The sequence below is a fragment of the Ceratotherium simum genome, chromosome 18 (assembly GCF_057802395.1).
Source record: "Ceratotherium simum simum isolate JZ-2026a chromosome 18, ASM5780239v1, whole genome shotgun sequence".
In the NCBI taxonomy this organism is placed as follows: domain Eukaryota; kingdom Metazoa; phylum Chordata; class Mammalia; order Perissodactyla; family Rhinocerotidae; genus Ceratotherium; species Ceratotherium simum.
Window position 1 is genome coordinate 55987550 of NC_141917.1, and position 18806 is coordinate 56006355.

The 18806-nt window shown below is 58.9% G+C and overlaps 2 protein-coding genes across 5 annotated transcripts; both read left to right on the forward strand.

Moving 5' to 3' along the window:
• Window positions 1–2746: 2746 nt before the first annotated feature.
• TM6SF2 (transmembrane 6 superfamily member 2) lies at window positions 2747–10260 on the forward strand. 3 transcript variants are annotated; one of them, XM_087443434.1, is made up of 10 exons: window positions 2747–2984; window positions 4918–5021; window positions 5504–5574; window positions 5644–5747; window positions 6150–6232; window positions 6864–6988; window positions 7173–7274; window positions 7628–7720; window positions 8419–8538; window positions 9505–10260. In XM_087443434.1, exons 1-10 carry the CDS (start codon window positions 2890–2892, stop codon window positions 9709–9711), a joined length of 1104 nt encoding a protein of 367 aa, XP_087299560.1. In that variant the 5' UTR covers window positions 2747–2889; the 3' UTR covers window positions 9712–10260. The 3 variants fall into 3 exon arrangements, with proteins under 3 accessions (XP_087299560.1, XP_004422975.1, XP_087299559.1); XM_004422918.3 differs by having other exon boundaries at window positions 2749–2984; window positions 5477–5574; XM_087443433.1 differs by lacking the exon at window positions 2747–2984 and adding an exon at window positions 3091–3183 and having other exon boundaries at window positions 5477–5574.
• A 300-nt stretch (window positions 10261–10560) lies between these two features.
• HAPLN4 (hyaluronan and proteoglycan link protein 4) lies at window positions 10561–17798 on the forward strand. Of its 2 annotated transcripts, XM_087443436.1 has the most exons (6): window positions 10561–10730; window positions 11175–11287; window positions 12237–12354; window positions 12645–13007; window positions 14591–14923; window positions 15330–17798. In XM_087443436.1, exons 2-6 carry the CDS (start codon window positions 11285–11287, stop codon window positions 15719–15721), a joined length of 1209 nt encoding a protein of 402 aa, XP_087299562.1. In that variant the 5' UTR covers window positions 10561–10730; window positions 11175–11284; the 3' UTR covers window positions 15722–17798. The 2 variants fall into 2 exon arrangements, with proteins under 2 accessions (XP_087299562.1, XP_087299561.1); XM_087443435.1 differs by having other exon boundaries at window positions 10561–11287.
• The last annotated feature ends 1008 nt before the right edge of the window (window positions 17799–18806 follow it).

The window sequence follows — 18806 nt, forward strand, 5'->3', positions numbered from 1 at the left end:
CCACCCGGCCATTTGTCTGTCTGTGGGGTTCCCCCATGATCCTGGGTTGGAGTTGAGGGGCAGACCCGTGGAGCTCCCTCTGAGTGGGGCAGGGTGGCCAGCCTGCAGCCAAAACCTGGCTGCACCTGGGCCAGGAGCATCAGGGGCCTCCCAACCTAGGACTACACTGCAAGAGGAGGTTAGGGAAGGGTCTTGCAGCAGGGCACACCTGTGCCCTTCACCTCGCCAGCAGGTGGTGCTGACGAGGTGCCACACACAGCAAGCCTGGCTGGTGATGGCTGCAGCCCAGGCTTCCCCAAGCGCCCTGGGTCCCACCAGTGTGGGGGACACACGAGTCCCTGGGGCTCATGCCTTACGGGGACAGCTTCATGGACTGCTATACTGTGCTAAGATGTCACCCGCTTCCTGGAGGAGCGGGGGTGGGTGAGTCGCCCATCACCAAGATGTGTGCTAAGAGCTCCCCACGGCTCCAGAGCCCGTGCCTCACATTGGCGCAGAAACCTTCTGGGGAATCTTGTTCAGCTGCTGAGTGAGCAGCCTGGGCAGGGTCCCAGGAATCTGCAAGCCATGCTCCCAGTATCAAGGCCTGAGAGGCCCCCACAACTCATTCACCTGCACCAAACACGTACACAGTGGGTCCTGCTTAACTCCTGTGGGCTCATGGACTCGGAGGACTTGAGCTGGGCATCAGGCTCCTGAGCCAGCCTGCATTCACACAGTCATTCAGCAAACACTGAGCACCGACTATGTTAACCAGATGGACATGATCTGCCCCTGGGCAGCCACAGTCTGCTGGGGATGTGGCAGTGAACCCCTAACATAATCTGAGACTGATAAATGCTGCAAAGAGGAACCAGGAGCTCTGGTGGAGACAGTCTGGGGAGTGTCCCAATGTGGGAATCCAGGGCCTGAGTCTCAGCAGCAGAGCCCAGGCTGGGGTGACACACGCCACCCTCTCTCCCCAACATGGATGCTATGCCCAGGGCAGGGCAAAGGGGTGACATATGCCTGTGTGTGGAGGCTGCCCAGAGGGCCAGGGTCCCAAACACAAGGGTGTAGCTATGGGCAGCCAGAGGTTCCAGTGATGGGGACCCCAGGCCTTGGTCCCAGGCACCCTACTGTCTAGGTCAAGGTCACCCTTCCCATCGACTTCTCAGTGTCTGGGAGGCTTGCCAGGCTCAGCCCGTGGACTTTGGCCCTAGCCAGGGGGAGAGTTGGAAGAGGAGGCCTCCAAATACTGTGTGTGTGCATGTGCCGGTGCCTCCCGGACACAGAGTGCAAGGTCAGGCCCGGACCAGACACCCCTGGCCCTGCAGAGTGAGGGGTGGGCCTGGGGTGGCAAGGAGGGCTGCCTGGAAGAGGGGACATTGGGATCTGCTTTAAGGGGTGAGGAAATACTCAAGTGTCCATCTTGCAGATAGAGAGGTTTGTGGGGTGTTAGCATCGCTAGAGTTGGGAAAGGTCAAGAAATGAGACTGGAGCCTCAGGTCAGCCCAGAGGAACCTGAACTTCACCCCACGGGCAAGTCACCTTGGGAGGGAGGCTGTCAGGCCAGTGGCCAGAAGATCATCTTGTCACTCAGGCTCAGAGATGGGACCCAGCTGACACAAGGCCAAGGGGCTGCATGGAGAAAGGCCCCTGGCTGGGGATGGTGGTGAGGATTAGAATCTTCCCCCAACCCCAGACTGTGGGTGCCCCCAGGGCAGGAATCCAGTGGGCACCGCTCACCCTGTTTCCAGCAGCCACAAGTACCAGATGGGTGAGAGAGCAAGGCTGGTCGGAGGGCATAACCAAGACAGGCACCTCTCCCTACCCTGCAGCCCTCTCCCTGGTCCAGCTTCCCCACCACCCACCCCCCTTGCAACTCCCCCTGCACCCAGCCCAGCCTCCTCCAGGCTGTTCAGAACCCTCCCATAGCTCCCCCACTCTGAGTCCGCACCCGCCCCAGACCTAGGCTCCTCTCTGCTGCTCAGCCACAAGCCTGAGCTCTTCTCCCTGCCAGGAACTCTGTTCCCAAACTCCTTATCAAGGTGGCTCCATCCCCACCTTCTAATCTCAGCCTGCCCCTTGAGCCTCCACCCGCCCATGTGAGCAGGGGCCCAGCCTCAGCTGCCCACAAGGTGTCCAGGCTATACAGAAGGAACACAGCACGGTATCACTGAGTCTAACGGATCCCCAACCCAGGGCACTGCGTGACCACCTGCCTTGAGATGGCCCCTAGGCTGTCAAAACTTCACAAGTAGACTCGTATTTGAATTTGTGGCCACTGCGTGAAAACTCAAAACCAAGTGCCCTGAAGGGAACTCTGCGCCCAAGCAGATGAGGTTCCGCCATCAGCGCGCACGGACAATGCCCACTTGATCCCGGGGCGGGGGAGGTCTGGAGACTGTGGGGAGTTACAAAGGGTCGAGGATGCGACGCTGGTGCCTTAGGATGAAGAAAGCAGAAGTGCAGAACAAGGCCCGGAGAACGAATTCCCTTAGAATGAAGTTGCTGGCCCGCGGCCTCCAGGACGCAGCCCCGGGCCTCAGAGCAGAAGCATCCCGAGGTGTCGTGTTCTAGCCTTCAATAAGAGGGAAACTGAGTCTGGGCGGCAGAAACGGCCAAGGGGACCCGGCTGAGTCCGGCGAGGGCGTAGAGGGGGAGGGGCGAGGAGAGGGGGCCGCTTCGAGGGGGAGGGGCCTCGGAGGCTTCCCGGGAGCGCGCAGGGCGGTCACGGCTGCGGCGACCGGACCAGGGCGCAGCGGGGGGCGACCTTTGCGCGGGGCGGGGCCGGGCCGGGCTGGGTCCTTGGCAAACGCCCCCCTCCCGCCCAGACGCGCCGCCGCGGAGGAGCCGAGCGCCCTGGAGGCCGCGCTGACGCCGAGACGGGGTCCGGGCGCCGCCACCATGGACATCCCACCGCTGGCCGGCAAGATTGCGGTTCTGTCGCTCGGCGCCCTCCCGGTGTCCTACGCGCTCAACCACGTCTCGGCGCTCTCGCAGTGCGTGCCGGGAGGACAGGGGCGGCCTCCTGGGGGGCGGCGGGGCCCGGCTGCGGGGGCGGGAGGATGCGCAGGCGGCGGACCCGGATCCCTGGAGCCCTGCGCCTCCGCGCAGCTCCGGCCGCGGGAGGATGGAGGCTGGGCCAGAGGAAACCCCCCCAACCGGAAGTCCCTTTCCGGCAGGCCGAGATGCTCTGTGGTAGGAGTGGGGGCGCTGCTGGGACGTTTGAGGCCCGGGGAGAAAGGATGTTGAGAAGCAGAGCCCCCCACAGGGCAGGGTTTTGGAGGGTTTCTGGGGCTTTCCCAGAGATGTGCCCAGCACGGGCTCCAGAGTCGCCAAGGGTCAAAGTATTGCTCCAGATAAGGTCCCCGTGACCTGGCTCTTGCCACACACACGCTCTGCTCCACCACCCCTGCCAGACGGTCCCTCCATCGCCTGTCTCAGGCCTGGGTCTTTCTTCTGTTAAGGGCTGGCACACCCTGTCCCTAGCCTCAGTTTCCCCTCTATGCTGTGACCTCCCCTGTCCCTGTCTCCTAACCCTAGACCCCAGCCCTGTGCAGCCAGCCACTGGGTACCAGGCATCTGCAAGCTCCTCACACTTCAAAACCCAGCTCAACCTAAGACATGGAGTAAAGGGAGTCTTGACTGTGGGATTGGCCCCTTGGGTACAAATTCCTGGCTCCATCCCCCTGGGCCCTGGGTGAGCCAGGTTGCCTCTGGGAGCCTCAGTTTCTTCATTGTGAAATGAACGTAATGCTAGATCTCATCCCATAGTTATTGTTAAGGATTATGAATAGTGTGCAAAGACTCTGATGTGGTCTCATCTGGTTACTATAATTGTCATTGTGGTCAGATGGAGCCAGGATGGGGATCCTAGGGGTTCACAAGAAGGTAGGAGCCTGGAGAGAGTGTGGAGGAGAGTGTGTGACCCTGGTTAGGTCTCCTGCCCTCTCTGGGCCTTGGTTTGCTTACCTGTGTTGGGGGCTGCCCAGAAACCTGGCTTCTATTATCTATACAACTGGGTGACCTGCCTTATTGGGTTGATGGGGACAGATCAGGGCAGGGGTAGGGTGGAGTTGATGGAGGTGCTTGGACTTTAGCCTAGAGGAGTAGGGAGCTTCAGACAGCGAGGTGTACAGAGCCAAGCACTAGAAGACCCCCTGGCAGGCATGGGAGCTGGTTCTGGCCACAGAGGGGCTCAGCGTTGTTGAATGACTAACTGAGCAAATTGAGTCAAACACATATCAGCAAATGACTGGATAAATCATACAGTCAGGGCCGGCCCCGTGGCTTGGTGGTTAAGTGCGCGCGCTCCACTGCTGGCGACCCGGGTTCGGATCCCGGGCTCGCACCGACGTGCTGCTTCTCCGGCCATGCTGAGGCCGCGTCCCACACACAGCAACTAGAAGGATGTGCAGCTATGACACACAACTATCTACTGGGGCTTTGGGGGAAAAAAATAAATAAAAATAAAATCTTAAAAAAAAAAAAAAATAAGAAATGTATATTATAAAAAAAAAAAAAAAAAAAAAAAAAAAAAAAAAATCATACAGTCAGAAGGGGTTGACAGATGCCCCCTTTGTACGTGGCCCAAGTCAGGCAATGATTCTTTTTGAGGAGTCAGGGATGGCTTCCTGGAGGAGGAGCCATGAAAGATGGGCCTTGAAGGATGAGTAGGAGGTTGCCAAATGGAAAAGAGACTTCTGGAAGGACTTTCCAGGAGGGGGAATCAGCCATGGCAAGAGCCTGGTGATGGGAAAGGGCAGTTTCAGGGAACGGCCGGCATTCCTGGACGGACAGATACTTCAGCCTTGACACCTGGAGCTTCCCAGAGTCTGCTCTTGCTCTCACTGGGTGGGGGGCCGGGAGCGGGGGGCAGGAGGGTGCTCAGCACTGGTCCTGGCCTCCCTGACTTGCTTTTCTTCTCCACAGCCCGCTGGGGGTGGTGTTGATGAGTGCCCTGATCTTGGGTCTGCTCTTTGTGGCTATCTACAGCTTGTCCCGCGGGGAGATCTGCTATGACCCGCTCTATGCTGGTGAGTCAGTGGGAGGTTCCTGTGGAAGAGAACTGTGTGAGCAAGGGCCTCCTCCATCAGACTGGGGGCCCTTGAAGGGGCTCCCGTCAGACTGTAGGACCTGGAAGACCCTGGAGAACCCCCATTGATTGGGGAACCTCAGAGGGCCTCCCCCTTGAGACTTGGGACTCCTAAGAGCGGGGACTGTGTCTTCCCATCAGACTGGAAGCCCCTGAAGACTGTTCCTCCCCATTACTCTGGAGTCTCCTTGACGGCAGGGACAGTGCCTCTCCCAGTCTGGGAACCCCCAAAGGCAGGGACTGTGCCTCCCCATGAGGCTAGGCTGTGGGTCATGTGACCTGTGGAGTGGGGACTGGGAGCAGTTGGGTGCAGAGTCCTTGCCTAGAATCTGGGTCCCTGAGCGCAGCCTCAGGCCCTGCCCACACCCAGGGCGTGCCATGCCCATTTTCCCACAGTATTCGCTGTCTTTGCCTTCACCTCAGTGGTAGACCTCCTTATTGCCCTCCAAGAAGATGGCTATGCGGTGGGCTTCATGGAGTTCTACACCAAGGAGGTACGTAGGGGGCGGCCTGGGATGCCCCCTGCCCCGCTGCCTGTCTGAGCCCTGCACCTGTCCCTGCAGGGCGATCCGTACTTGCGCACTGCACATGGAGTCTTCATCTGCTACTGGGACGGCACTGTTCACTACCTCCTCTACCTGGCCATGGCTGGTGCCATCCGTAGAAGGTGCGTGTGGTGGGTGGGGTGGCACCGAGACCCTGGGAAGGAGGGCAAGTCCTCAGGTGGGGTCCAGGCCAGGGTGGAGCCAGAAGTGTCGGTAGGGGAAATCAGGAGGCCTCTCCAGGGCTCCAGCCAGGGGTGGTGGGAGAAGGTTTTGGGGAACGTCACAGATGTGAGTGGTGGTAGGCTGTCTTCTCTTGTACTGCCTGGTGCCTGGGCAGCCATTTCTGTCCTTGGATAGAGGATCTGACTGTTCATTCCCTCATTCAACTACCTATTGTCCCTTCTGGCCTGGGCAAAACTGGGAGGCACCCAGAGCTGTGGAGCCCAGGGTGGTCCCTGAGCCCTTGCTGGGGCTCTGAGACCAGGGGATGGGCATCTACTGGTCACCGTCCATCCCTCACTCAGGAAGAGGTACCGGAATCTTGGACTCTACTGGCTGGGATCCTTCATCATGAGCATCCTCGTGTTCCTCCCAGGAAACATCCTTGGTAAAGATTCGGCTTTGAGGAATCCCATCCCCTACAGGCTGGGTCACTGCTGTGCGCCTGGAGGTCCCCACTGGGTCCTCCGTCCCCTCCTCAGTGCCTGCAGAGGGCCCCCCGACCGTGGCTGTCCATGCACAGCCTCAGCCAGTAGCCTGCCCCGGCCTCTCCTCATTTCCTCCTGGGTGGAGGCATGTTCCACTTTCCTCCCTAGGCTGCTAGGCTCCTGATCCCAGTGGTTTGGCCCCGAATGCTCTTGACACAGGAAGGGAGTTTTAAGGCGGATCCGGGGGGGCAGAGTGAAAGCTTCATAGATAGGCCTTGGGAGGTTGAGCAGAGAAGGCAGCCCAGGATGTGGGGATGGCTGAGCAGGAGGAACCCCAGGGTGTATCCAGGGGGAGCAAAGATCAGCTAAAGTGTAGAGCCATATCCAGAAGGTAAATCGAAGCATGCCAGGCTGAGGAGCATGGACATCAACTTTTGGGCATCGGGGAGCCAGTGGTGTTAGAGTTTGAGCAAGGATGGCATTTAAAAATCAAGACTTACAGCTAGGGGCTCTAGCATAGCCCAGCTAACAGGTCCAGCCAGGCCTGGGAGATCCTCGCTGAGTGACACCCCCTCTCTCCTACCATGACAGGCAAATACAGCTCAGAGATCAGGCCTTCCTTCTTCCTTGCCATCCCCTATGTGCTGGTCCCTTGCTGGGCTGGCATGAGGGTCTTCAGCCAGTCCCAGGCGCCAACCTGTTGCACCCCCAACGTGGTGAGTGCTTTGCCCCCAGCAGGCCTCGTGCCAACATGCCTGAATGTCCCCCATTTGAGTTGCTTCTGGTCAAAAACGTTGTCTCTTGGGAGGGATCTCCTTGGTCATTGGAAAGAAGGGATAGGCCTTTATTGAATGCCTCTTGGATACCAGACTTCTCATGTGGGCTCTCCCCCATGTGCAGGCGCAGGAGGAACAAAGAAAGGGCCTCCTGCAGCGCCCCATTGACCTGGCCCTCGTCATCTACCTCGCCCTTGCTGGGTTCTTCACCCTCTTTCGGGGACTGGTGAGTCTGTGCTGGCCAGCCTACCCTTCTCCTGCCTCCAGCCCCACCCTTCTCCTGCCTCCAGGCCCTCTTCTCCCACACATGTTCCTTTACCCAGTGCAGAAAGGCCACTGCTGTCCCATCTAATCATCCAGGGAAGTTCTTCATCAAGTCTGACCTGAGTGTTCCATACAAAGCTCCATGCCTTGTAGGCTTCTTCCCAGCTCCAATATCCGTGGGTTCCCAGCCAGAGGGAGAGAACTAGGGTTGGGGGAGGCCATAGCAAGGGGTGTGGGCACCGCCTGGGAGGGTGGAGAAGGCTTCTTGTAGGAGGGATGTTTGAGGTGGGTTGTTGGTTTGTCTGTCTACCCCAGGTGGTGCTTGACTGCCCCACAGATGCCTGCTTTGTCTACATCTATCAGTATGAGCCATACTTGCGAGACCCCGTGGCCTATCCAAAGGTGCAGGTGAGAGGGCAGGTGGGAGGAGAGGGCAGGTGGGAGGAGAGGGCCATGGTCCTGTGGCAGGTAGGGGTCCACTGGGCCTCTTTGAAGCAGGTGCCAGGAACACAAGTCAAACTGGCAGAAACACAAATGGAATTTATTGCCCTACCAAAAAAGTACAGATATAGTCTTCAGGTATGGCTGGATCCAGGAGCTCAAGGATAGCTCTGTCTCTGGGCTCTGCTTTCTTTGTATGGGCTCCAATCCCAGGTAGTCCCTTTGTGGGATGGCGCCTTGGGTGGCTCCAGGCCTCCATCTGCCCTACTTAGCCACCCCAGAGGAATGTGAGCCCTTATTTCCCAAGAGCTTAAGCACAAGTCTCAAGCAGGCTCCAATTGGCCCAGTTTAAGTCACATGCCCATCTCCTAGCTGATCATTATGGTGGGGGCGGGGAGGGGTGTTCTGATTGGCCAGGCCAGGATCATATGCCACTTCATAAGTAAGGTGGGTGGGCTCAGTATATGTATGTGTGTGTGTGTGGTGGAGGGGGGGGGATACCCAAGGGAGAGAGAGGAGCAGTTTGCACAGGGTTGGGATGTCCAGAGAGCTTCCATCCTAGGTGGGGTCTGAGACTGGCCAGATCCTCCCTGGGGCCCCCACCTCAGGGGTCTCAGGAAACCTGGCTGGGGCAGCTGCTCATCCATTAGCTCTGTGCCTCTCAGATGCTGGTGTACATGTTCTACGTGCTGCCCTTCTGTGGCCTGGCTGCCTATGCCCTCATCTTTCCCGGCTGCTCCTGGCTGCCTGACTGGGCCTTGGTGTTTGCTGGAGCCATTGGCCAGGTGAGGTGGGGCAGGGGCGGGGTGGAGTGGGCAGGTGCAAAGGGAAGAAAGTTTCTACCTACCCGTCAATTGCTTCTGTGCTCACCAAAGGCAGGGTGATGCTGGGTCCCTGAGAGTCCCCAGCCACAGCTTGGTACCCCAGGATTCTCTAATCTGAGGGAGAAAGAGCTAGACACAGACACCCCCAACCTCATGGGATCAGAACCAGAGAGAGGGAGGGATAGGGGCTGAGAGGGACTCCAGAGGGGGAAAGTGTCCTAGAAGAGGGAGCATAGAGGCTGGGCTTTGACATATAGATTTGAGTTCTCCAGGCAGGGAAGGGCATTCCAGAAATGGGAACAGCATAAGGAAAGACACAGAGGGGGACAGTGACTTAGAAGAGCTGTAACATGGGGAAAGGCAGAGGCAAGAGAAATTGGCAGCTACACGCTGAGGGCTTTGAACTCTGAGCTTGGGAGCTTGTGCTGAGAATGACGGGGAGCCATGGGAAGTGTTTGAGCAGTGAAGGGCCCAGTCAGAGCTGGGGGGCCTATTTCTGGGTTCCAGATGGGAAGTGATAAAGCCTGGGCCCAGGCGGGGACAGTGGGAACCAGGAGAACATCTGTGAGGTAGGATCTACAGGATTCGTGTCAAGGCCATCTGCCTGGGGTGGGGAAGAGCAGGAGGAGCAGCTGGATCCAGGTCAGAGGGATGGGGTGCAGGGCCCAGCAGACGGAGTGAAGACGGTTCTGGTCAGGCAGCTGGGGAGAGGCTCACAGACAGACAGCTGGACAAGGACAGACAGGACATGTGGGGACAGGGATATTTAGACACAGACAGATGAATTGGAGAGGGGAGACAGGTAAGTCAACAGAGCCAGCGAGAAAGGGATGGGGACACTCAGGGCTCCCCAGGGTGGGATGTCGGTGATGCTGGGACTTGTTCTCTTCTGGCGCCTGACATCCGTCCTCTCTGTGTGGCCACTAGGCACAGTTCTCGCACATGGGTGCCTCCATGCACCTGCGCACGCCCTTCACCTACCGTGTGCCCGATGACACCTGGGCCTGCTTCTTCGTGTGCAACCTGCTGTATGCACTGGGCCCCCACCTGCTGGCCTATCGCTGCCTGCGGTGGCCCGCCTTCTTCCTGCGCCCGCCCCCTGGCGCCCCGGCCCACCACAAGAAGCAGCACTGAGCAGGCCGTGGGACTCCCCAGAACTCGGTTTACATGCCTGGCAGGCCCTGCCCTAGGAAGGGTGGGTTGGGTTTTTTAGAGGAAGCAGGTACATCTCTGGGGTGTCTTCGGTCCTGGCTATGGTGGTTTCAGGCCAGGGGGTGGGATGGGAGACCCAAGCACAGAAGGCCACAGCCATGCTCAACTGTCAGGATGCCCCAACCCCACATGGACTCTTCTAATCCCTCCTAGAATTTACCCATCATCCTCCCATGGATCCTTTTAGTAAAAACCCTTTTGATGCCCAAAATGTTGCTGCCTGAGTGTTTCAGGATGCAGGGGCAAGGGACCTGCTTCTCAGACCCCACAAGGGCCTACCCATCACTGCCAGTATGCCCGTCAGGAGCTGGAGGTGCTGGACAGCAGAAGTCTGCCTCTGGTTCCTGTGCATGGCTCCATCTCCCAGACCAGGAAAACCGAGGCTCAGAGAGGACCAGACACCCGCCTGAGGTCACAATCAGGAGAGAAGAGTTCGAAGTCCAAGCTCTGCCAATAAATTATAATAACAAATAGTGTGGCACAGTTATTAAGCACCTACTGCATACATGCCAGGGGCTAACCTCAAGTGCTACATATTCCAGATGGGGAAACTGAGCCTGCAGGAGGTGAAGGTCCTGGCTGAGCTAGGGACCAAGTCTTGGCCCAGCCCATTCAACCACAGAGCCGATAACCCTGCCTCTGCTGTCTGGTTGGCTCATATTTTGGGGAAACTGAGGTGTGGGGGGGGCAGCCAGGGGGTTGGGGGAAGGGCTCATTGTTTCCTGATTCAATTTTTGAACTTGTGTGAAGGGCCAGGTTCAGGGGTGACTGGGCCCCAGAGTGGGTCAAGGGCTTGATCAGACTCTTCTGCTCCCCGCCTCTACCAACACTTATTAGGCACCAGTCTGGCCAATGGATCTTCACCAAAGAACCAGCAGTCCATATCCCAGAAGTGGAAACTGATGCTCAGAGAGACCAAGCGTCTCTTCCAAGGGCCCACAGTGAGTGAGGGGCAGAGTAGGATTTGGCCCTGTTGCTGCATATCCCCTCTGCAGAGTGTGTGATTGTTGTGGGGCCCCCATCCTGGAGAGTGAGCACCTTTTGCCAGAGCCCAAGACACCGTCATATCAGCCAGTGACAAACGGGAAAACTGAGACATGCCAGCGGAGCCCCTCCCCCAGTTTATTCAGCCCCCTGCCCACGCAGGACAACCAAGTTGGAAGACTCCATCAGGCCCCCCTCCTCCATTTTAAAGATGGTTAAACTGAGGCCCAGAGAGGTGCTTCGGCGGGCCCAAGGCCAGCCAGTAAGGGCAGGGACCTAGTTCTGCACTCACTGTTGAGCGTGGTCCTTTCTCCGCCCGCCCCCGGGTTTCCTATCCGTGTAGCGCGCGCCGCTGCGTTCCCTTTAACGCCCCTCCTTCCGCCTCCCTCCTCCCCTTGCAGGCAGACGCCGGGATTGCGCCGCCTGCCGGAACCTGCCCAGTCCTTCCCGGGTGTGCGGGGAGCGCAGTCCCGGCGCGTAGGGGCCGCTCGGCGGGGGCCGCACGGGCAAGATGGTGAGTGGGGCGGCGGGCGCGGGTCCCGGTAGGTCCGTCTCTGGGGCTCTGTCTCTCCGTGTCTCTGAATCCACGTCCCTCGGTGTCTCCCTCCTCAGTCTCTCTCCCCGGCTCAGTCTCTCCCATCCCTTCTCTCTCACCCTCTTATAGCTCTCTTTCTCGAACTCTCTGCCTCTCCTTCTCTATCCCTCTCCGTCTCCCCCTACTTTTTTTTTTTTCCTGGTCCCTTTTCTCTCTCTTTCTCGGAGTCTGTCTCTTCCTACCTCCATGTCTCTCTCTTCTCTGTCTCTTTTCCTCTTGGTCTCTCCCTTTCAGTCTCTGGCTTTCCTTGTGCATCTCTGTCTCTTCATCTTTCCTTATCCTTCTCTGTGTCTCCCTTTGCATCTCTGTCTCTCTCCATCTTTCCTTCCTCTTCTTTCCCTCTGGTTCTCTCTCTTCTGTCTCTCCCTCTCTGTCTCCATCTCTCCCTGCCTTTCTCTCTCTCTCTTTCCCTGTTCTCGCTCTCTATCTCTACCACCCACTCGCGCCCCCCACCCCCACCCCGGCCCGGTTTGCTGCAGTCTCTTGGCGCACGGATAACCTTGCCGCTGCTCTACTCCAGCTCCTTCCCCTCCCCCCCAGTCCTGGGCTTGGGCCGGAGAGAGAAGGGGGCGGGACTCCGAGCCTCCAGTGTTGGGGTTAGGGGGTCAGGCGGGTTGCCCGCACAAGACTAAGGGAGGGTGAGCCCAGAGGTGTGGGCTTTGCGCAGAAAGGAGGGTGAGAGATCCTGGGAGGGTTGCGGGGATAGGGGGGGTCTGCCAGCCTTCTCCTTGGGGGAGTCCTCTGGGACTCTGGCCCGGGTGGGGGCCTCTGCATGTGAGATGTCCTCGCCGCGGTGAAGGAAGGCCAGGGGGCTAGTCCTCCGAAAGGAAAAGGCCAGGAGGCTGGACTGAGCGCCCGGTGCTCCCAGGTGTGTGCTCGGGCGGCCCTCGGTCCCGGCGCGCTCTGGGCCGCGGCCTGGGGAGTCCTGCTGCTCACGGCCACCGCGGGGGCGCAGCGCGGCCGGAAGAAGGTCGTGCACGTGCTCGGTGAGTCAGGGCCGCGGAAGCGGGTCTTGCCCCGCAGAAGCCGTGGCCAAGTGGGATCGCCTGGGTGCACGGAGCGGGGAGGGCGCGCTGGGCGTTCCTGATGGCCACAGTCCCGCCCAGTTCCTCCCCGTCTGAGTCCCCGCCCCCCCAGTCCCCTCCCTGAACCCCTTTACCCTGCTGATCTCCTGACCCTCACCCGAGTCGTCTTCATACATCCCTTCCCCAGGGTCCCCCTCCCCAGGGTGCCCCGCCCCTAGGACCTCTTCTGAACCCTGTTTGGTCGCCCGCAGAGGGCGAGTCAGGCTCGGTGGTGGTGCAGACGGCGCCAGGGCAGGTGGTCAGCCACCGAGGCGGAACTATCGTCTTGCCCTGCCGTTACCACTACGAGGCAGCTGCCCAGGGTCACGACGGCGTCCGCCTCAAGTGGACCAAGGTGGTGGACCCGCTGGCCTTTGCTGATGTCTTCGTGGCACTGGGCCCCCAACACCGGGCGTTTGGCAGCTACCGCGGGCGGGCCGAGCTGCAGGGGGATGGGCCCGGGGACGCCTCTCTGGTTCTCCGAAACGTCACACTGCAGGATTACGGGCGCTATGAGTGTGAGGTCACCAATGAGTTGGAGGATGACACTGGCATGGTCAAGCTGGACCTGGAAGGTAACCAGCTCGTGAGCAAGATGAAGCGTGATTCTAAGAGAGGAGAGGGGGGAGTATAGCAAGGGACAGAAACCAAATCAAGTTGGCCTGAAGGCATTTAGGGGATTGGGGGGGTAGGGTAATGGTTCTGATTTGGGGTGATTTTGCTCCCCAGGGACACTGGCAATGTCGCGAAGAGAGTTGCTGGTGGCTTCTAGTGGGTAGAGGCCAGGGATGCTGCAAAACATCCTACCATGCACAGGACAGTCCCCCACAGCAAAGAATGATCCAGTCCAAAATGTCAGTAGTAAGGACGTTGGGAAACCCTGGTGTAGGTAGGATCCAGGCACTCACAGTAGGTCAGGAATCCCTCCCTCAGCTCTGCTTCCGTGGGTGGGCTTTCCTCTGGCAGCTTTCCCCTGATGGAACCAAAAAGTAGTGCCAGGCTTCCACCCTCACAGCTTAGCAACTGATTTCCTAGGAGTGCTAGCTAGAGTCCCAGAGTTGTCCCTCAGAGGCCCAGCTTGAGTCCTGTGCCCATCCGTGAGCCAATCACTGTGGCTGGGAGATAGGATGCCCTGATTGGCTGACCATGGAGCTGGGAGGTGGGGTTTCTATCTGAAGAATTCTCTCTCACCTGGTTTGTTTCCTCAGTTCACCTTAGAAGATGCTAGGAGAGGTTTCAGAGCCCTCACTTGCTGAACTTCCCAACAATAGCAAATAACAACACTAGCAGCAGCAGCTCTCCATTATTGGGCATCTTCTATGTGCCAGGCACTTGAAGAGCTCTCTGGAGTTTCTCATTTAATTTTCCCAAAACCCTGAGGGAGACACTATTACCAGCAGATAGGCAACTGCCTCAGAGAGGTGAGAGCCTTGCCCAGGGCACATGCCAGTGAGTGGCAGACCCAGGACTCAAACTCTTGTCTGTCAGGCTCCAGGTCTTCTCTCTGGCCCCTGTTCCGCTCCTTCCTGCCTCTGCTGAGAGTACCCAACTCACCCCCAAGGTCCGCCCCTCAAACACAGACACACAGAATGCTTGTGAGCCAAATTGACTGGGAGTCCGATGAGGGACGAGTTGTAAGAACTGAAGGTGGAAGGGAAACCGATTGCTCTGGACAATGCTGAGGATCAAAGGGATCCTTGCCCAAGGTCAACCATTCAGGGGCTCCCAGTGTTGGGACGTCAGCACTGGACATAGACATTCCCAGCTCCATGGACTGAGGGCTTAACCAGAGGGAAGGTCATAGTGCTGGGAGAATCTCAGAAGCACATAGGACTGAATGGAGGAGGGTTGTGGGAGCTGGGTTTTGAAGAATGAATAGGAATTCAATAGGTGGAAAGAACATGAGCAAAGGTCTCCAGCAGTGAAAAGGGGTGGACATGATGAAGTATGTTAAAGAGTAGGGTCAAGTGAATCCCAAGCTTAAGACAAAGGGGGCCATGAGGGGTGTGAGCTGAGGAAAGGCATGGTCAGGTCTGAGGCCATGCCTCAGAGAGAGAGGAGGACTGGAAAGTCTAGGTTGAAGAGTCGCACAGCACCCCAGATGTCAGGTGAGGGGGGCAGCTGGGGGGCCTGATCTGACTCGCATGTATCCTCCCAGGTGTGGTCTTCCCTTACCACCCCCGTGGAGGCCGCTACAAGCTGACCTTCATGGAGGCGCAGCGCGCATGCGCTGAGCAGGACGGCATCCTGGCGTCGGCCGAGCAGCTGCACGCGGCCTGGCGCGACGGCCTTGACTGGTGTAACGCGGGCTGGCTGCGCGACGGCTCCGTGCAGTACCCGGTGAGCCAGCCCCGGGAGCCCTGCGGCGGCCTGGGCGGGGCCGGGAGCACCGGGGTCGGCAGTGGTGCCTCCGGGGGCGTGCGCAACTACGGCTACCGCCATAATGCTGAGGAACGCTACGACGCCTTCTGCTTCACATCCAACCTCCCGGGTGCGTAGGCCCCGCCCCTGGGGGGAAGGCCACGCCCCCTGCAAGCCCGGGCCCCGCCCCGGCCATGAGGCCCTGCCCCCAGACTGGCCTCTCCTGGGTCCCACTACTTCTCAGTCTCTCTTTCCCACCCTCCACCCCTCAGGTCCCTCTCCTCCGCCCTTCCTCCTCACACCGGCCCTCGGGGGTCCGGAGCAGGAGATCCCTCCCACAGGACAGCCACGGCGTGGCAATCAAGCATTGCCTGGCACCAACACTGCCCTAGCTGAGGCTGGGGTCCCAGGCTGCAGGGGAGCGGGTTTTCCTGAATCCTGAGGCTGGGGTCCTGGGCTGCAGGCGGTGGAGGGTGTCCTGAATCCCGAGGCCGCGTCCCGGGAGCAGCCCTAACCATCCTCCCACTCCCTCGCAGGGCGCGTGTTCTTCCTGAAGCCGCTGCGGCCAGTGCCCTTCTCAGGAGCAGCGCGCGCGTGCGCGGCGCGCGGCGCGGTCGTGGCCAAGGTGGGGCAGCTGTTCGCCGCGTGGAAGCTGCAGCTGCTGGACCGCTGCACCGCGGGCTGGCTGGCCGACGGGAGCGCGCGCTACCCCATCGTGAATCCGCGCGCGCGCTGCGGCGGCCGCCGGGCCGGCGTGCGCAGCCTCGGCTTCCCGGACGCCACGCGCCGCCTCTTCGGCGTCTACTGCTACCGGGCGCCTGGCGCGCCGGACCCCGCACCCGGGGGCTGGGGCTGGGGCTGGGCCGGAGGCGGTGGCTGGGCCGGAGGCGCGCGCGACCCCGACGCCTGGACCCCGCTGCGCGTCTAGACCCGGGCGCGGATGGCTGAGGTGCGGACAGCTGGGGCCCTCGGCAGCTGGCTGAGTGCTTTGCGGTCCCTTGGAGGCGGACCACGCCCCTGAAGACTGGCCACGCGCCCTGCGGTGCCTCCTGCGGGCCTTGAACACTGGCCACACCCCCTGAGATCCCCAGAGCCTGGTCAGTCCCTGGAGACATGTCCCTTGGAATCCCCCCGGAGACTGACCAGGCCGCACCTCTCCTAAACGGTGGATTTCTCCTCCTCCCCTGACACACCCCCTGAAGACCCCTGGAGGCCAATAGACCCTGAGGTCCCCTGAAGACTGGCCACGCCTCCCAAGGTCACCTGGAAACAGACGGAACCACTCCCGAGGTCTCCTGGAGGCTGGACCCCCGGGATTATCTGGAGACTGGCCACAAGTCCTTTGCATCTCCCTGGAGACTGAAGACTGTTCCCTTAACGGTCACCTGGACACTGAACCCTCCTCCCCATCACTTGTAGAGAAACCAGAAACCTCAGAGTTCGCCAGATGACCATGCTACTGTGGTCCCATGGAGATTGGGCTCCTGTTCTCTTCCCTACGGTGACCTGTAGATTGGGTACTCCCATTCTTCCCCACTCCCCATGAGTCCCCCAAAGTTTCCTGAGTAACAGGCCACGGTCCCTAGGTCACCGTGGAGAACAACAGCCCCACCCATCTAGTTTAAGGGGACCACCGTTGTCTGTCACCTGAAGACAAACTGACACGCCCCCCAGCTGGCCCGCATGCCTGGCGGCCATGCCCCACTCCCTGGGTATTTCTCTGAAGGGAGCAAATCCGCCCGCACCTGACGGCCCCTTTCTTGGCTGTCACCAAAGAAACCACCACCCCATCCCACTCCCTACCTCCACCCCAAACCCCACCCCACCCTCCTGCCCAGGGACCCATAAGATCTATGTCACTCGCTATGGAGACAAGCCACCCCATTTGCCATTGTTTCCAAGACGACCAGCCCAGCTTCTACCTGTCACCTAGAGTCACACAGTCCTCCCCTCATCAGTCACACTCATGGAGATGGTGCCTCCCTCCTCTAGCTGTAACCATGGATACCACACATTTTACATCTCACCAGCCCCCACCCCAGAGACCTACAACTTCACTTCCGGCTGTCTCCTTCCTGACCAACAGCCGTGGAGATCACCCTCTCTCCAACTGGCCAGAGAGTGACCCAACGTTTGGTTCTCCAGCTTTCACCGTGGAAACAGGCTGCCCCTTTCCCCAGGCCCACCCCAGCTCCTTACCACTCTGCAAGCTCCACACCCAGTTGGCTTGGACCCCATAGCTGTTGCCGTGGAGACCAAACTCTGATGTCTGAGGTAACAGAACACCTGTCCCCCTAGGATTTCTCTGGTCGGCAGGGCCCTGCCCCACCGAGTTGTAACTATAGAGACACTCAACACTGTCCACATGACAACCGACTTCCCAGCTCTCAGGAACTTCTCACCATGGGCTGGAACTGCGCCCCCTGTGTGCCCTGGCCCTTTGAGCTGGGCAAGCACTGGGCTCCCCTTTTCCTCTCTCAGACCACGTTCCCATTCTCAACAAGCTCCTCTCTCCTTCCCTAACACCACCCCCCCCACACACACACAGGCACACACATATTCCTCCTTAGAGATCCAGGAAAGGGAGTGTCCTTAAACCTCAAAATCCACCCTGAGCTCCAGGTTCTAAGGGGCAATTCGTGCTAAGTCAGGACCCAGCCAAACTCCCCATTGTTGAGAGCCAGCTGGAGGAAACAGTCCATGAACAGGGCCACTGCAGCCGGGGGAGACTGCAGTTCTGAGGTTTCGCCTGGAGTAACACTGGGGTCCCTCCTAGAGCCCTCCTTATTGTCACATCCATCTCAAGGAAACCCATCTGTGAGTTTTGGAACCAGGTGTGCTTGGGTTCGAATCCTGCTTCTGTAACCAAGTGACAAAATCCCTGAGCTGTTTCCCCCTCTGCACTAGGGCTGTTGTGAGGTCCCAGGGACTGCAAGCATAGAGCAGGGGCTCAATCTTTGTGGGGTTTTTTTGATGAATGAGTAAATGAGGCAGCCAGTGGGTAATTACTTCATAAATGCACTTTGGTGAACAAAATGGTTCCCAGGTGGGGATGCTTGGTGATGATGCGGTTGGGAAGCATCTCCCCTCATTCCTCAGGACCACACCCCCTCCCCAATCTCTCTCCTCTCCCTTCCCCCATCTTGCCCTCATTCTCTCCCTTGAGCCATGCCCACCCACCCTCCCATGGGTCTCAGCTTGTCCTTCTCAGCCATGTCCTGATTGGGTAACTCACAAATCCAGTGGTTCCTCTCAATTCCCCAGGCGCAAAGTGTGTGAAACTGGAAGGTGAGTCCCGTGCCAGGAAGGCAGAGAGGTTGCAAATTTTCTCTGGTGTGGAGGTGGGGGTGGGGGTGGGAGGAGTGTGGGCTGAGGAGCATTGAAAGTTTCTGGGATAAAAACAAAGGGAGTTGAGAAAAATGTGTAAAAGTCTGATTAGGATGTAGAAGTGGAATGGTTGATTTCACTGCTGGTCCTTCAATATCAGACGTGACAGGGCTCTCAGACTCAAACCACTCATCTGAAGCCAGGGCTCCAGCTGGGCCTTAGCTTCCTCGAACAGAGGAATGGTAAGGGACATGTTTCCAGAGATGAATGCATAGAATTTCTTTCATCCCACCTTTTCCCTGCTGGCATTCTTTCTCCCAGGGGTTCCAGCTACCTGGCTTTCTCTTGAGTATGTAACTTTATCTTCTCCTTCCATGAGAGTCAGCAGGGGCTGACTCCACCCCTTTCCAGCTCAGCCAACGGGTCCTGTGGCTCATCTCCCTGGGCAACTCTGATTGGTCCAGGAGTGGACATGGACCCATGCAGACCAATGAGACTCAGTCCCTGGGATTTTGGTGGACCGACTGGGCAGAGGGAATCTTCCTTCAGCTGGGGTCGCTGTGCTGTTGGATTGGAGGTCTTCAGGGCTCATCCGTTCCATGGCAACCTGGATAGAACCCTCCCTGAAGCCAGATATTCAGGAAAATGTCTATCACTCCTGTCCTCCACCACCCAGTTCACTTCCC

What these genes read in the sequence shown, in the direction of transcription:
- TM6SF2 (XM_004422918.3), top strand. Translation starts at nt 2,890, where the DNA reads ATGGACATCCCACCGCTGGCCGGCAAGATTGCGGTTCTGTCGCTCGGC. An exon ending in CACGTCTCGGCGCTCTCGCA is followed by an intron (nt 2,985 to 4,917) that starts GTGCGTGCCGGG and finishes TCTTCTCCACAG; the next exon opens with CCCGCTGGGGGTGGTGTTGA. An exon ending in CCTGTTGCACCCCCAACGTG is followed by an intron (nt 6,989 to 7,172) that starts GTGAGTGCTTTG and finishes CCCCATGTGCAG; the next exon opens with GCGCAGGAGGAACAAAGAAA.
- HAPLN4 (XM_087443435.1), top strand. An exon ending in GAAGGTCGTGCACGTGCTCG is followed by an intron (nt 12,355 to 12,644) that starts GTGAGTCAGGGC and finishes GGTCGCCCGCAG; the next exon opens with AGGGCGAGTCAGGCTCGGTG. An exon ending in CTTCACATCCAACCTCCCGG is followed by an intron (nt 14,924 to 15,329) that starts GTGCGTAGGCCC and finishes ACTCCCTCGCAG; the next exon opens with GGCGCGTGTTCTTCCTGAAG.